Raw genomic sequence first — 17683 nt, 5'->3', positions numbered from 1 at the left:
TGCAAAAATAAATTACTTGAAGAGCTATAGAAGAAACTTTGATTTTTTCAGTTAAAAATTTTTGCACCTACTGCAAACTTATCCCTTGATAAGTTTAATTCTGTCTAGCTTGCTCAAATGGACTTTTCTTAAATGTAACCTAAAATTAACTCCCTTCAGAGGTTGTTTTTATGTATTTACACATTCAGAATATACCTGTAGGACACGGGTACATTTTTCCAATCATAAACGTTGAGGAAAAATACATTTTGTGTGAATATATGAAACTCTATGGTGGTATTAATACATATTGCATCCTTACAGGAACTTTCTAAACAAACTGAAGCAATGGCAGTACAGGCTGAGAATTTGGTGAAGAATTCCTCTGAGATACAGCTTGGTTCAAAGAACAAGCAGTCCCTTCAGCATCAGGCAAAATCAATCCAAGAACAAGTGAAAAAAATGGAAGTTACTCTTGAAGAAGAGTATGTTCTTAACAAGTCATAATATTTATTCTTCACTATAAGATTGTATCAGATTTCTAGACTACCTTGTCAGCATTTTGTGTTGTCTCATCAGCTCTGTCATTTACTGCTTTCTCTGACATAGTAACCAAGCTATGGTACCAAATATGTCAAAAGAGTGTGTGCAAACTAACAAATGTTCTTCTTTTAATTATATGTAGTTCATACAAGTTAGTTACATTTAACCTGTCACTTATCTTTAAGCCCCAGTCTTGTGAAGAAGGGATAACTGAGCTCATTCTTGAGGTATCGGACTCTTTGGGAAAGAAAAATCTCAGAGTATTAGAGCAGCACATTTACCACATTTGCCTCACTTTTCAGTATTCCACTTTCTCTATAGGAGTGTCAAAAAGTGCCTTCATTTTAGCTGAATGCCCATTTTGTATTTCACGGGCAATATCAAAAGCTGCTTCTGCTGCCAAAAAAAAGCAAAGGCATCATTTTCCAGATTTTGTTTAAAAATGAAAGATTGAAACTCCAAGGAAAGCTTGATAAATATTTGTAGCTTTTTTGTATTTGAAAAAAAATTCTTCACTTCTCTCAAGTGAGTAATTCAGTTCTTGAACTTGTTACTGAAATACAGAATGTTGCTATTTTCATTTTATCCCTATACAGATACATTTGTATGTATGAAATCAGTATTTTTGCATACACCAGATCTGATACACAAGTCATAGATACCTGCCATTTATATTTTGTCTTACTGGAATTACTCCCTTGAATAATTTGCTGCATAAGATTAGGAAGTTACCATCACCTCAAACAGAATATGAGCGAAGGGCAATACCCAAATAACTGGGGTGTTTTTCCTCATAATGACCACTGTCATGCTAATTTGATTTTAATTTAGTGTCATTTTCTTCTTGGTGTGAAAGAACAGCTATAAACCAGAAAAACTAGCCTGTGCAGCAAATGGTGGTCTGACCATTTATGTAATGCTTTCTCCAACATGAAGAGCTAGAGTGATTTACAGTCAAATTCTACTATCTTTTACTAAATACTTTACACCTTTTCTCCACTGTAAGAGAGAAAACTAGTGTGATTTTTCAGAAGGGTAAGAAATTTACCCTTCCAGCAATGAATATTTGCTTTTTTGATAAAGTAATTTATTTTTAAATAAAAGTCATCATTGATAATACCCTTTCAGTGTAGATATGAAATAGGTTTTAGTTGAATGTATGGATTGTACAGAATGTCTGTGGTAGAGTGACAGATAATAAAAAGCTAAATACCTTCTGTAAAAGGTGCAAGTACAACTATCTATAGGGAATCTACAGAACTCATAGTAAGTATGTAAGAGTTATGACTTGCATCGTAAATAAAAATCTTGGCCAAATAATTTAAAGTGAAGTTATTGCAAACTCATAAGTTAGGTAGTGTGCCAGGGAACAGAAAAGAAGAGGAAAGTTTGGGCAGCTCTCCGCAGTCAGCTACTGTAACAGCTTAGCCCATCTGTCTTTCAAGGCGATCATGCAGAGCTGTGCAGTGTGTTTGGGGTTTTATTCTTTACAGTCTGTGGCTTTCTGAGAGAAACTCCAACAAAGGCATGCAACAGCTGTTGTGCCACTGATTTGGTCCCTGGATTCTGATTTCCAGCTGTATTTTCATGAGCTGAACTTGAGTGAAATATTTTTGCACATTGTTTTCCTACAAATAACTTGAATTTGCATACACTCTTATCAGTAAATGGCTGTTGACTTTTTTTTTAAATAAATAAGAAAAAATAAAAAGGCCACCTTTTACATTTTTAGGCTACATCTTTTCTTAAAGATTCCTCTAGCTTTAATGAGGGGGGGAAAGCTAAGAACTTTTTACCATGGAATGGTTTTTAGGCTATATTTAGAAGGAAAATGTATTTTGAAATTTTGTAATATTCAAACTTTTATGATGAAACTTTAATATTTTCAGTGAAATAGAAAATGTGTGTTTTGCAAGCTGTGTGCAGGGCCTATATTAGGACTGGTTTCAATTACTTGAAAGGAGCAGAAACTTGTATACTGGAAGTTAATGCTGTTAGGCCTTGTATAATGGCCTTGTTACTTGTGACAAAAAAATAGGTGCTTTGTTTGCAATCCCGGACATAGAAAAATCAGTCATAATCTGTCTCTGTTTAACATACCTATAATGTAAAACTACTAACTCTGAGGGATTTGAGTCACTTTTGTTGTTGATTTTTTGGTGTGATAGGAGATCATTGCCATAGCACACATAAACTTCCTATAAGAGGTGGAGATTGCTGTTATGAAAAAGCAAGATCAATAAAGCAGTCAAGCATTGGTGACTGTGTGTATGTCCATATTTCACTGGTTTTAATAGTTCTGGCCTAGGGACTAAATTATGAACATCTATGCACTCAGTTATCTAAATATTTAGATTTCTGATCTAATCATCATTCCATATTATTTCATAGCAATTTCATCCTGTTGATGTTGCTTTTCCTTTCTCTTCCCACTATGATGAAATTCTTGTACAGCTGATTAATAAAGCTGTACTTTCTTTCACCTCTTAATTTCCCTCTATTGCTAATGCACTTTTTTGACTTTTGGTGCATGGTTTAATAGAGAACCCTGTTTGAATTTAGATGCACAACTTGATCCTTTAAAATGAGAACTTTTAAAAATTACCCTCCTGTAGATTGAATAAGTTCCATTTTTATTTTAGCAAGAATATGGGCAGCTTCATTATATTAAACTGTTTATTCTCTCTAATTGATTTGGTTAATTTTAGTATTAAAAGCATGGAAATGGTGAAAAACAAATGGGATCATTTTGGCAATAATTTTGAAGCTCTGTCCAACTGGATAGCAGAACAAGAAAAAGAACTGGAAACTTTGGAAACATCATCATCTTCTTTGGACATACAGATCAGCCAAATCAAGGTGATTAGTTCTTGTTATGTATAGTATTAAAAGCCCATTTAGCCATTATTTTGCCAGAGGCCAAATGAGAAAAGAGACACTGTACATGTTTCAAAAGTACCACAAGGAAATGATGGTACATTTTCTACATGAATATACAAAGCAGTAAGGTCTTATATAAACTAAAGGAAAATTCTTACAGGCTGCCTTCTCTTTTAGTGTTTACATATATGAAGTCTTTGTGTGTATGGTTAAAAACATAATTTATATCCTTCTTATACTTTGAGTAATCTCAACAAAATAGCTACATAAATACAAGTTGGGTTGGTTTTTCTTTTTAAACATACAACAACTAGTGGCTATAGAACATGATTTTAATCTTGCAAGCTGAAGTTATAACTTGATTTATGTATCTTTTATGCTGAATTAATAAAGAAACTATTGCTCTTGCTAGCTTGAAAACCTACATAAAATTTACTCTGATTGTATTTCCACTGTCTTCAGTTCCATGTACATTGCTGCAGTTACAGCGTGGTTTAGTTTCAAATTGCTGACTGAGGTGCATATTGTCTCCAAGCATTTAATCTCAAGGGCTGACTTTGTATCCTTCCACAAATGGAAATGTACCTTCTCTGGAATGGCGTGTTTCTAAGGATGCAGAATTTTTCACTAGGCAGTACACATTGCCATTTTCTTTTTTTCTGTGACCTACTTGTTCTTCAGGAGGTGTGCAGCTGCTTCCAGACCAGCTTGACACTATTTCCAAAGGTTCCTATTAGGCACTTGTTTCATGTGACAGAAAGATTTTATCAACAGATCATCCTGTTCTTAATTTGTTCACAACTTTACGAAGACTAAATAAATAAAATCTCTTGATTTCATAATTGAATAACAAAACAATGTTTGAATCCTTGTTTCATCACCAGAGCAATTCAAAAACAGTTTCTTTATGAAATAGTATGTGTGGACTTATTCCATTGGCATATATTACAGTGTTGTCCTGCTTTTCAATAATTAGTGGATAGGATTCCAGTGTTTAAGATAGAAAATAAGTGCATCAAATGATGCTAATAATTGCATTGCAGTGTGTCAGTTCTTGTCTGTGTAAATGGAGCCTTAAGTCCTACTAGCCTACTCCAACCCAGTTCCCTGAAAGGTTGTTCCTTACTGTAGATACAGATAAGCAGTGATTTTTACACTGCATTGAAAGTTTCTGAAAATTCCATCATAATTCTTACACATGTAAGCACCATGGTCAGCAGATGATGTTTATGACCACCTGAGTGAACAGACATAAACCAGAAAATCCTCCACACAAGGCACAGGGTACATCATTGCACCTCAGGTGAACTAATGGGCTTTATGAGCTGTGATACGTGAAACATGTCATCTCACCTCCAATCTATGGACATAGCTGGAGATCTGCTTCAGCAGCATGGCTTTGTGCCTGATTTTGAAAAGTTTATATTTTGTTTTCAGTTTCCTGATGAGCTACTCTGTTTCACAACACTAATCAGCATACTTAGCATATAATTTCTACTATACTACATTAGTAAGGAACATTTCTACATAGGGCAAATTACAAAAAAAAAAAAAAAACAACAAATAGTGTGCTCCTTGACACCTTAGGCTGACCAGATAAAAAGCCTGGGGTCAGCTGAACGTAATCATCCTACACAGTAGTGGTAATATTCTGCTTTTGCTGACGCTGATTGCAAAGCCCCAGTGACTTCAGCAGAGCCAGATTTTCACCTACACATTTCTCTGAAATTCCTGGTGGAACAAAATGACAGTTATCACAAGTAGTTTCCATTGGTGGCAGACTCAGTGCAAGTTTGAAAGCCTCAATTATCCACCTTCTTTTATGTAACTGAGTGAATTTAACAGAATAGCGTGGGAGTGAGAAAGCACTGCCTCATTTGTATCTGCTGCATTGTTAGATAATTTCAGCTTCAGGGCTGCAAATCCAGTATTTTTCCTCAGCAACACGTTCTCGTGCAAAAAAAAAGATATTTTATAATCCAAATTAATTCAGAATATATTGCATAAAGAGAAACTATAAATTCTTATAGCAGCACATTTTTTTTCTTGACAGTCACCCTGCTAATTTTTGACTGAATGTTGCAGAAAGCCACTCCTGAGCTTTATAATGGCTTTATAAGAAAGAGACCATATTTTTATCACTATTGTATTAGAAGCTGGGCACTACCTGAGCTTTGAGAGTGCATTTTCAAGAAAGTTTTTGGTTGCTTTCATGTATATACATATTCTAACATTTATTTTATATGAGAATGCTATTGCCTACTTCAATTACAAAGAATTCACTTTGATCTTTCAAATCTCTCCCAATGGGTGTTTTCCATTCCTTTTGAGAGCTCCATGGACATCATGCATCAGGAATAATTAAAAAAAAAAAAAAAAAAAAAAAATATTTTTTTTAATAATTAAAAATTTATTTTGAATCTTTTTGCTATTGCTTTATATTTTAGGTTATTAATAAAGAGATAGATGGTAAAATAACTGGAATCTCAAACCTAGAAGAGGAAGCCAAGGCTTTTTCCCAGTTTGTTACCTCTGGAGAACGTGCACATATTAAAGCCAAACTGACTCAGGTCAAAAGGTATTGGGAAGAACTAAGAGATCATGCACAGAGACTGGAAGGAACAATCACAGGGAATGCATCAGCACAGCAGAAATATGAAGAAAGTCTTAAACAGGTAGACTATGAAAAATCTAATGAATTGTTTAAAGCAATTTATGGAATTACTCTATATTTTTCTAAAATTGACTGTAAAATGCATATTATAAGAGGATGGACTAAAATAAATAAGTGGATTTGTAAGGTAATTGCAAGACGTAGGTAGATAAATTTGTGCTTTGAATTACCTAAAAGGCAGCCTCAGAAACGCAGTAAAATATACACACTTTATATACATAAAAATTATGTTGTCTTCTTGCAAACCTATGTGATTCTCCTGGATATTGCACTATTGAACCACATCCACACTTCTTATAAACACTTTTTACTTAATTCTTTGGTTGACAGAAGGTTGTAAAGAAAATAATTTAAATATTATTATTGCTCCATCTGGGAGGAACTGAGCACTGTTAGTATCTTTTAACTTCAAAAGGCACTCAGCACTACAAAGGCTTAGGATATAAATTTCTCTTAGCAGCAAACATTTAAAATATGTTATTTAAAGAATCATTTATGTAATTCCTGCTGGTTTTAGCTTCTGTTTTGCCTTTGTTTTTTTATAGGTGCAGCAGTCAGTGTCTGAATTTGAAGCTAAGCTAGCTGAGCCTCTCACATCGTGCTCTTCAGCAGCAGCAACATACGCAGCCCTGCAGGACTGCACGGTGAGCGGGCGGCCAGCTGTCCCTGGCGCTGAGCCCAGGGACACGGTGTCACACTGACCTCCTTACAGAAATGCCAGTAACCCCCAGACCAGGGGCTGCCTCATGCCACACAGCTCAGGGCAAAGGCAGAAGGAGGCAAGGACTGCCTGTCACCATTTCAGAGAGGATTAGAAAGTTTCTTCCCCAATCTAGTGGGAAAAAGCCTAAAAGTACCACCTAATCCTTCAGGTTATTAGTTTTAGCTTTATGCATCTAAAACATTATGAAAAACAGGAGATAAGAAACAAGTCTGTTAGATATTTTTCCTCTGAGGTTTTCATGAAACTTGGATTTTAGTATAGGTATCCTGTGATTAAAGAAAAGGAAGAAGTTTTTCTTGGGCAAAAGAGACTGGACAGAGTTTCAACTTAGAAACTTTTATCTGTGATGCTAGCAATCCATGGTTATATGGATATTTGGTTCAGTCCATTACAAAAGGAAAACAAGGATTGGTATTCAAGCTACAAATAATCCCATCTCAGGGAATTTGGTGTAGTATTTTTGTTTGTAAGTTCTGATATATTTTTTCAACAAAAATCATAGCCCTTCTTTCTAAGAAATTACAAAAAATTTTAGTCATATTGTTGTTGCAATAAAATGCATATAATATCTTCTGAACTTAGTGATTGATAACGGCTTACAAAGACTGTTTTCAGGGTGGACCTGACCTTTCTGCTTCAAAAAAGCTTGATACTAGTTGAGGAAAACTATTTTGCATATGGGGAATTTATTTAGACAGCACTTGTAATCACCATTTTTATTGACTTTTAAACATTATGAATATGCTGAGTATGCTGTTAGAAGTTCTTTTCCTCTTTAGGGGATCATGATGATTAAATATCTTGGTGTGAAATTATCAGCAGATAATTAACATTTCCTCCTGTATATGATTTCTTGTAATTATAAAAATTACTATTGTTACTATTGCACACCTGTGAGCTGGAACTTTTGTGATCTTAAATCGGTTTCATTTTGTGATTTTCTAACTCACTGTTCTACATTTCAATCATTTTTATATGGACAAGTTTCCCAGCTTTCTAGAAACAGCAACACAGGAATGTAGCTAACATTAGATGTCATTTCTATGAAAAGGACCTTTAGCTAATGCTGACAGAAGTTCCAAGTAACTCTTCCCTACTTCTCCCATGTCATGACATGGCTGCAAGTCTAGCAGTCCTCACCTATTGGAGTGAGGTTTTGAGTTTACTCTGTATAAACGACAGCAACTCTTCAACTGGCGTGAGGGAATCTCAAGCTTTTTCCTGAATTTGGAGCTTTTCCTACATGGATGATGCTGTGTCAAATGTCCATTCAGGAGCTCTGACTCTTTTTTTGCAGAGTTTTTCCCCTTTAGCACTGTTTCTAGGGAAGTCTTTAGCCACTACAGTCTAGCTCATTGGTATGCTGGGAACACGTGTACCTAGTGTGGACCTGAGTGATATCTAAGCTACGAAGTGACTTCATGATCTGATGGATGTAGCATTGCTTCAAACTTATGAGTAGAACTAGAGAATTTTTCCCACCATTGTTGCCATAGCTCTGTTGTTTATGTGCCTAAATTCTGTTTCTTTTACATGTTCACTAGGACCTTTGTCATACTGTGGAAAAACTGAGCAACCCTCTGGCCTCTCTCTCAGCCGGTGTCCGAAAGGTGGCCAACAAAGAAAAAGCTGCTCAAAAGGTCACAGCATTACAGCAGAAATATGAAAAAGTGCTGGAAAGTGCTAAGGAGAAACAGAACTTATTAGAGAATCTTCTGGCTCAGTGGCAGAAGTGAGTAAACTCCCACTTCTGTTGTGATGGACACAGAGACCTTCCTGGGCTCAGTGTGTGAGACTGAGAGGATGACTTGGTAACTCTGGGTTGTGATTTTGCTAGGCAGGAGAAGGAGCTGTCTGCCTTCCTGGCCTGGCTGGAGGGGTGTGAAGCTGTGGGCAGGCCTGCAGAGCCGTATGTTTCTGCTGACAGAATTAAGCTGGAAGGTGAACTGCTGGCACTGCAGGTACGTTTCAAATGAAATACTGTCCTTCTGCATTTTCCTCTGTATTTCTGTGTCTTTTAAAGGAAGGAATTGCTCAATTATGGTCTGGCAAGTCAATTGATTCTGGGCTTTGCAAATCTCCTAGGAGGTATTACATTATCACTTGCTATTTTGCAATGACTTTACTATTACCTTTACCTATAATATGCCAGCTAAAGAAAAAAGGAAGAAGGTGCCTTGGTATATCCTATTATCTATCAAGGAAGGGCAACAGTCTGCTTGTTAGAAGATCCTTTCTCTAGGGAAATTCCTTTATTAGGCAATACTTCTTTTTTTTTGCATGTGAGGAAAGGTTCTCAGATGAAAAAATGCTTGAACGTTTTGAAATCACAATGGAAGTCTGGTTCTGATTACTTTTTTCAAACACAAGACTTTCATCCTATTCTAAATTATGCCTTCCCTTTGAATTTTTGCCATTTGTTTTTACATTAATATGAAGCAGTTGGCCAAATGTAACATCTTTTATACCTTCTTCCTTGAAGACAAGTAGAAAAGGAAAATTAATTGAGAGTTTGAGGTTTTTTGTTGCTGTTGTTGAGTGTTTTTTTTTTTTTTTGTTTGGGGATTAGTTTTCTGTTTGGTTGCTTGTTATTGGGGTTTTTGTTTGTTTTTTGGGAATTTGGTTGGTTGGTTGGTTGGTTGGTTGGTTGGTTTGCTTTTTTAGTGTTTTGCTTTGTTTGAGCCAGTTTGCAACATTTCCTCACAATTCTCTTGCTGCACACAAAATCTCTTTTAAAACGTGGTGTCAGTTTTAGCCACTGCCATCATACAATAAAGCTGTATGGAAAAGTCATACTTTGTCCTGAAGAAGAGAAAAATACTAACTTTGATGAATCCCTACTGAATTTAGCTGTCTGAGAGGTGTTGAGTACCTGCTTGTCCTAATAGGCCTCAATTCCTCCAAGGATTTGCCTTTGCTCACTCACTTGACTCAAAGTACTGTACTGGAAATCTGTAGCTGTTTTTTATTAGTTTGTGTTATTTTGCATAGTGTGGCCATACTTAAACTAAAAGCTTTTCAATCCATTGTTTTCCCAGGATTTGCGAGCAGATATTGAGTCCCACACTTGTGTCTATGAGAGTCTTTTACAGTTAAATGAGTCATTGTTTCCAACAGCTTCAAAGCAATGTGTGAAAACAATAAAAGAAAAATTTGAAGAGCTGGATGAAAGGTGGAAAGCTTTACCACAAATTGTTGATAAAAGGTTTGTGCCTCAGAGTGTTTTTTACTTGTTAAAGTAACCAATATCGAGATGAGGAAGCCCAATCCCAAATTGTGTTTTTTTACAGTATTGTCATTAGGAAGACAAAGGTTTTAGATCAATACCAATCCCTGAACTCCCAGGAATGGGGGGTGGAGAATCCCACACATTTATGATGCCATCTTTTTGACATACACTCCCCCTATTTTATTTATTTTTTTTTTTTTTTTTTTTTTTTTTTTTTTTTTTTTTTTTTGCTAGAAGAGACTGTTTGAAGGAGTGTGGGACAGGAAATTAAGGCAATGTTGCATTTCCTCAGTTCCAATTTCCCAATTCCAAATTCTCCAATAATCTGTTTCACTTATATGCTTTATTTTATGCAAAGCCACACTATTGTAGTTTTAAGCTCACTTTGAAATTCTAATTTGCCATAAATACTATAAATGTTCAGTTGTTAGGCTGCTGGCTCATGTTAAGCTCAGAAAAACTGTTTCCTTTATTTCAAAATGTATGTTATCATATATTTAGATTTCCATTCTTTCCATGATGAACACACATATTTTACCATTTGTAATGTAGCTTAAATAATAGATCCTGATCAGTGCCATAATCTTCTAGGTGCTTTGTCAATACGATTGTTTACCAATATAATGAAAATTATATATGTTGAAAATTAGGTAGAGAAATTTCTAAGGGAAATGGCAAGGTTTTTTCTAAGGTCAAGGTTTGGAATTGGTACTTAGGTACTTAGTCCTGCTGAGTACACCTCTGGACAGATTCTTCTTTTGAATTGTGTTCTTCTGATCAGACTTTACCCTTTCCTAATTCAGTGGCAGTTGAATATGAAATTCCTCACCCCAGCCTTAATGAAATTCATTCATTAACTCAGATTTTCAGATGATAGGCTAGAATTGCTATGACTGAAAATCAAAGTTTAGCTTCCATCAATAACATTGTCTTTGCTGGGATTACACTCATAAAGAAAATTTGAAAAACATACCTTGGTTTTTTCGGGGGCATCTCTAACAGTTGATATAAATAAAAGAGTAGAAACAGGAAAGATCCAAAGGTGTTTTCAAATGTTATCTTATTCCCCAGAATTAAAAAATCAATATGGCAAACTAAAGTAACTTTTCCTACTGTCCTTCCATCTGGCATTGATTTTAATGGTGACCAGTCAGCCGTGGGTTTGATTATGGGAAGTGATTAAATTGCATCAAGTGCTTTCATATTTACATCTGACATTCTGTAGGATCAACTTCCTTCAATCACTTGTTGCTGAGCATGGGCAGTTTGATGAGCTCCTGCTCAGGTTTTCAGACTGGATTAAGCAATTTCTTGCTGAACTACAAGCCACTTCAGAGATAAGCACAGCTGATCAACAACTAGCTGCATCTCACAATAAGGTAAACTTCTGGATGTAAATATTAAAGATGGAGAAATTGTACAGTGCATTTGGCTAAATACTCATCTGAAACTTGCCAGTAATTTGTTTGTTTGAAAACCAGTATGCTGTTGCAGTCACATACGGACTTGTTATTTGACAGTTTTAAAGCAAAATTGTAACACTGAACTGAAAACTTTTTTTCCTTTTTTCCTACTGAAAACCCCTCAGTAATACTTGTTTTGCTCATAAGTTTAGTACTAAAATGTTTCCCGAGCTCTTGATTTGAAGAAGAAACTCAGCTCTATGTTCTTTCTTTCCCATAGAATCACTCAATGGAAGTCGAAAGTAAGAAACAGGAGTTACAAATTCTGAAGGAGCTTGTAGAGAAATTAGGTTCTTTCAGCAGCCCAGAGGACCAGCAGACATTGCAGGGAAAGACTGAAGATTGCTTTCAGATCTTCCAAGAGGCAAGTCAGATAACTAGCCAAAGACAAGAGGCCCTGGATCAGTTGCGAATGTTCCTGGATCTCCATAGTGCTGTATCAGGAGTGCTCCACCAGCTGAGGCAGACAGTGGAAAAAACAGGAAATATGGATAAAGCTAAATCTGAGTTGCTGGAGAAGGAACTCAATGGTGTTATTAAGGATCTTAACAAGTTGGAGTCTGATGCTATCAGTTTGGATGGTTCCCTTACTAAGGCTCAATATCATCTGAAACACAGCATTTCTGGGCAGAGGACCTCCTGCAGGGCTATGGTGGATAACCTGGGTGTGGAACTGGAGGCAGTTCAAAACCTGCTGGGAACCAAACAAAGTGAGGCAGAAGCTCTTGGAGCCTTGCAAAGATCTTTCATGGAGCGTAAAGAGCAGTTACTGAAGAGCATTGAAGATACTGAAGAAAAGGCTGACAAGGAGGGCCTGAAGGAGACAACACTACAAGCTCTGCAGCAAAGGTAAAACCATTGGCAATTCCACACTTGATTGCAATCTCTAGACCTTTTATGATTCAATGGAGGCATGTGTGGGTTTTCTACCTGGGTACTTTATTTCTTGCCAAGCATGTGTATCTTAATACAACTTAATAAAATGTTGTAAATAAGTGAACTATTTGGATGCACAAAACACTAAGCAAGTTCTGCTAATCTTTGATATTGAAAGAACAGTATTGAAAGTCTACGTCTCAAAAATATATTTTGTCATAATGAATCTAAGATCCAAACAGCTATTAGAAATCCCATATAACATAACTATCTCTACCTTGCAGAACTGAAGATTGTACATGGGATGATGGAATTAAAAACACTTATTGTAATAATGTATTAATCTAAATATCTGAGTATATTTCCAGGTGACTGCTTGAGGGGAGGTACATATATATCTATATGATTTTATAGAAGTATATGTATCAGAAAAATTGCAGTCTGATCCCAGTCCTAGTAAAAAAAAACCCTCCAAATATTGTAGGAAATATTAGAAAAAGGGAGTTTTGTGCACAGTAACACTAAGAACAACTGTTTCATTCTTTCTTTCTCCTCTCTCTAAAAAAAAAAAAAAAGTGAAAATAAGTAAATTTTAAACTGGTGTTTTAATGGTCTTTTAACTTGCAGATTGAGGGTCTTTAACCAGTTGGATGAAGAATTGAATTCTCACCAGCATGAACTCCAGTGGCTCATGGACAAAGCAAAACAAATAGCCCAAAAAGATATCACACTTGCTCCTGAGAGTGACAAAGAGATAAATCGCTTAGAATCTCTGTGGAAGGATACCAAGAAAGCTATACAAGAAAAGTAAGTAGATCTTTAGCTGAAGCTAAGAAAGGAGAAGATAGGGAAAGAGACACAGTTATTACTATGTAATATCTTCTTAGTTACAGGCGACAGAGCTTGTAGGTTAAATACTTAGTAGAAGATGGAAACACACTGTTAACAAGAATATTTGTACCATTTGTACTTATACTATTAATAAGGCCACAAACAGGTTCTCAGTACAGTATGACAGATATATATTTTATTACATACATGCTATATTACATGTTATTGTTTTCTGAAAGGTAAGAATTCTCCACTGAGTTTTTGCTGTCACTCTAGCTGGCACATGTTCTCCTAGCACAAACACCAGGAATGGATTGAATAGGTCTCTCTCCTCTGTCCATTGCCATAAGGTTTCCTAGAGAGAGGGTGGGAAAAAAATTAAGCTTGTTTTTACAGAAGGCTAAATTATTCTCAGTAGAAGGGAGGTAAGCTAAATATAACATTTTAGTCCCAAAAGCATGCATCTGACCATTGGAGGACAAAATAAGCAGACCTTGGTATGCATTGCTTTAGTCTTTATTTCTGCTTCTTTTTACCCCCAAAACAACTCCATGTTAAAGAAACAAGTTTGTTTGTTGTTTTTCTTTTTTAATTAACTGTGAGTGGCACAATTATTATAATGTGGTTTTCAGTCAAAAAGATGTTAAACTTAGGAACTGAGAAGCTTAAATTCCAGTTTCAATCTTTCTTCCGCTGAAGTCAGTTGCTTTATTATCTGATACATATGAGATGGCAATTCACATTCACGTCTCTTCAGTAAGATGTTTTGTGATGGATCAACAGTGATTTCTAAACCCAAAATATTCATATTTCCTTGGCTGCCCAATTCATGTTTAGCACTGCATCCTGGTTTTCCCATGGTGAATTGCTATGTCATGTTCTCTGTCCTTCAGAAACATGGCAGCAAGTAGTACTAAAACAGCTTTTTCATATTACAGAAAGGAGCAGTCCTGTGTTCTGATCGATCTGATGAAGGAATATCAGAGCTTGAAGTCAACAGTAATGAAAGTCATAGAGAGTGCTAACAGTGCTTCTGTGACCAAATCCATATGGAAGGATCATGAAGATGTCAGGCGAATATTATCAAAGGTAAGGACATATATTTTCCTTTGAGGAATTTTAACAATTTTTTTATTGAATTTACTTTTTTTTTAAGATGCCCTTGAGCTGTGTTTCAAGCTCCTTGAATTCATTGTTAAATCTTGTCACACTGACATTCAGGGTTTAAATTGTGCTGATTATGGTGAGGAAAGAATACAGCCCTTTTTTTGCATTTTGGTGAGATCTATTAATCTGTTGTTAATGGAAATGCAGATTCTTAATATATGGAGAGCATAAGTGGAAAATAGTGGAAAACTCATTATATAAAATACATTGAGCATATATTCCTATCATAGTATGAAAGGATAGTTCTAGTCAACATACTTCAATGTTTTTCTATATTGGGTAAATTTTAGAATAGACAAAAGGCCACCAAAAAAAACCATGAATTGCACACATTTCCGATGTGTAAAATTTTTATGTCTCTCTCTTTCCCTGAGAGGACTTCTGCCATGATGTATGTTGCTGATACTAGCCATTGAGCAGAGATGAGGTATTTGGATCCCTACATTGTATTAATTTGACTGGATTGTATTTCAAAAATACTAAATTCTGCTGTCCATCAGCCTGCCAGGAAAAACAGTTCTGAGTTAAATTCTTTCTGTTCCTTTGGAGGGTAATTTAATTTAGAAGCCTATTGAGCTCTTGATTAAAAATCTTTCAGTCAGATCTGTATAAACCTTATTCTAAACTGCGTGTATTTATGGCGTGTATTATGGCGTGTATTCTAATAGACCTCTTGAAAGAACAAAAAAGCCAGAAGAGAGCTCACCAGTCTAAAAAAGAATTTAATGTAATTTCCACATCATTTCTTTGAGCCTTAGGCTGAGGAAAATTCCCCACTGCAGCCATGGCCACATCTAGGCCTGAAGAAGTTCAAGTGCAATAAATGTTTGGGCCATAGTGCATACAGATTAGTAGCTTATTGTTAAGTACTGCTCTCTAGTACTTGCTGTAGAAAAAGCATAAGGTTCTTACTGTGGTCTGTTCTCAACATCTCACCTTTTCAATTACGATGTTTTAAAGGTTTCCCTATGCCTAGGGTTGCAAACTTAGTAGCCCTATGATTTTGTCTAGTTCCTTTCAGAACTCATCTGTACTTTGGTTTTCCAGAATGGCTAGTAGTGATGGTGTTTTTAATCCTAAATTTCATTTGCAGTACCCTCTGTTTACCTTGCTATGACTCCTGAAGCGATTATTCAATAATGAGGAATGGAAAGGTGAATAAAAAAATGAAATTTCCCTAAGTCCAGAAAATATCTGGTTACCAAGTGGAAGAAATTCAAAATTTGTTACTGTCACCTGTGTGATTTATTTGTAACAATCATCCTATATGATTATGCTCATGAGTAAACCATGTCAGTTGCTTTGTATTTTGTGGAATAGTTCAATATTAGATATGAGAATTAACAAATTCAAATTAGCAAATTCAGAGCTAGGGATGGCTACCTGGAGAACTGATTTTTATTTCTTTCTTTAAGGCTTCATTAAACAAACATTTATGTCCACAGCATGAAGCTGCGAAGAATGATCTGAGTGATAAACAAAAAGACCTGGATACTTTCACTAATAAAGGAAAACATTTGTTAGCAGAACTGAAAAGAGTGCACAACTGCGACTCCACTGCGCTGAAAACAGATATGAACTCCGTGGTGGACAAATGGCTAGATGTAAGAATCTGGGGTTTATATGACAAATATAGTTTTTAAGTTTGGCTAAGCTGACAATATTTCTATTTTTTTAGGATCTAAGAGTATAATTTTTTAGTAAAATTTACTTTGAAGTGTTAATTCAAAGTCTTAGTCAGAAGGATTTGGTGTCCACTGTATGTATGAAGTTTACTACTGTATGACCTAAATTTGATAGATTTTAAATTATGTATTACAGCAGTGTATGAATGCTACTACTGTAAATTTGCTCACACATTAAGACTCACATTTACTGCATACCAGCAATACTTTATAGAGGTAAATTGGACTAATAAGTTCGGCAGTAAATTATATTAAGCTAAATATGTTGAGAAAGACTTCACTATAGGAGAGAAACATAGCATAAAAGCTAGTTACAGAATCATGGATGGTTTGGGTTGGAAGGGACCTTAAAGATCTGGTTCCAACCCCCTACCCCCTGGGCAGGGGCAACTTTCACTACACCAGGTTGCTCAACGCCCCATCCAACCTGGCCTTCAGCATTTCCACGGATGCATCTGCAATGGCTCTGGATAATTAGTTCCAGTATCTCACCAACTTAATGTTAAAGAATTTCTACCTAATGTTTTACATTTTCACATTTATACTGCTTTAGTACCAAATTACTACATTACAATAAGAAGGATAAGTGTTGTTTTTTTTTCAAAAAATCAAGTTTATTTGAACATTGAACTCTTTTCCAGTAAAAAATATACAAATATTTGGAAAGAGACACATAAGATTTGTGTTCATTTTATGATCTGGGTAAGTAAATTGAAATTAGAATTCAGAACTTAGAACTAAATCCAATAAAATTATTTTACCCAGGCTTACTAATTATTTTTTTATGCATTTGTCTTATAACTGTCTGGAAAATAGAGTCTAAAATTAATTTTTGAATGGTATTGATGTAGCCTTCTTTCCTAAAAGGTGTCTGAAAGACTTGATGAGAACATTGACCGACTGAGCGTAAGCGTGTCTCTGTGGGATGACATCCTGAAAACTGGAGATGAATTGGATGGATGGTGTAATAAGTGCATTTCTCAGCTGAATGAAGGCATCAACAACTTCAGTAACAGTCAGAGAATGGAACTCCTCCTGAAAGATTTCCAGGTTCTTACCCATAAATCAGTGATTAAAATGTTGTGGACCAAAATGTCAAGAAATGTTCAGCATAGACAGAACATACTGCTTTGCAGACCTCTGTGTTCTCTGTTCAAGTGCTGGTACCCAAGAGCTAGCTGATAGCATTCCTGTCCTTTTTATTAGAAGGCGTTTGCTTCTGACAGAAACAGCACATCTTACTAAATCTAAGCTCCATAGTTATTTTGACTCTTGCAGTTATATTTGGTTCTAGGCTGAATTCTGTTCAATTGGAAATTTTAGACAACTTCAGCTAAAGTTCAGCAAAAAAATGAGTAGTTTCTAAAACCTCATCCGGGAAAGCAGGTTCTCCAGACAACAAAAGAGATATCAAGATAAATTTGCATAAACTGAGCCATATTCTACTTCATTTGGAATAAATTACTTCCTTAAGAAGATGCACAGTGAACATATTCAAGAATTGTGGTAGAATATAAGCATTAATAAGTCAGTATTTTGCTCAAGGTTAAACTTTATCAAATGCCTTACATAGCAATCCAACCACCTAAATTCATTGCAGTTAAAACCAATTCAGAGTAAAAGCAGACTTCC

The 17683-nt window shown here is 35.6% G+C and overlaps 1 protein-coding gene across 9 annotated transcripts in view; it reads left to right on the top strand.

The window, feature by feature from the left end:
* The window catches only part of SYNE1 (spectrin repeat containing nuclear envelope protein 1), a 288954-nt gene that overhangs the window by 108162 nt on the left and 163109 nt on the right, over positions 1-17683 (top strand). For all 9 annotated transcript variants that reach the window (XM_041470094.1, XM_041470095.1, XM_041470092.1 and 6 more), the window contains 13 exons: positions 304-464; positions 3231-3381; positions 5850-6077; positions 6622-6720; positions 8345-8532; positions 8638-8761; positions 9839-10005; positions 11255-11408; positions 11713-12341; positions 12996-13175; positions 14138-14288; positions 15812-15970; positions 16919-17101. In XM_041470094.1, the coding sequence (XP_041326028.1) occupies positions 304-464; positions 3231-3381; positions 5850-6077; positions 6622-6720; positions 8345-8532; positions 8638-8761; positions 9839-10005; positions 11255-11408; positions 11713-12341; positions 12996-13175; positions 14138-14288; positions 15812-15970; positions 16919-17101 (2574 nt within the window). The remainder of the gene's footprint in view (positions 1-303; positions 465-3230; positions 3382-5849; positions 6078-6621; positions 6721-8344; positions 8533-8637; positions 8762-9838; positions 10006-11254; positions 11409-11712; positions 12342-12995; positions 13176-14137; positions 14289-15811; positions 15971-16918; positions 17102-17683) is intronic.

Source organism: Pyrgilauda ruficollis, unplaced genomic scaffold, assembly GCF_017590135.1.
Source record: "Pyrgilauda ruficollis isolate IOZ18807 unplaced genomic scaffold, ASM1759013v1 scaffold24, whole genome shotgun sequence".
Lineage (NCBI taxonomy): Eukaryota > Metazoa > Chordata > Aves > Passeriformes > Passeridae > Pyrgilauda > Pyrgilauda ruficollis.
This window is presented reverse-complemented; position numbering and strand designations above follow the sequence as displayed.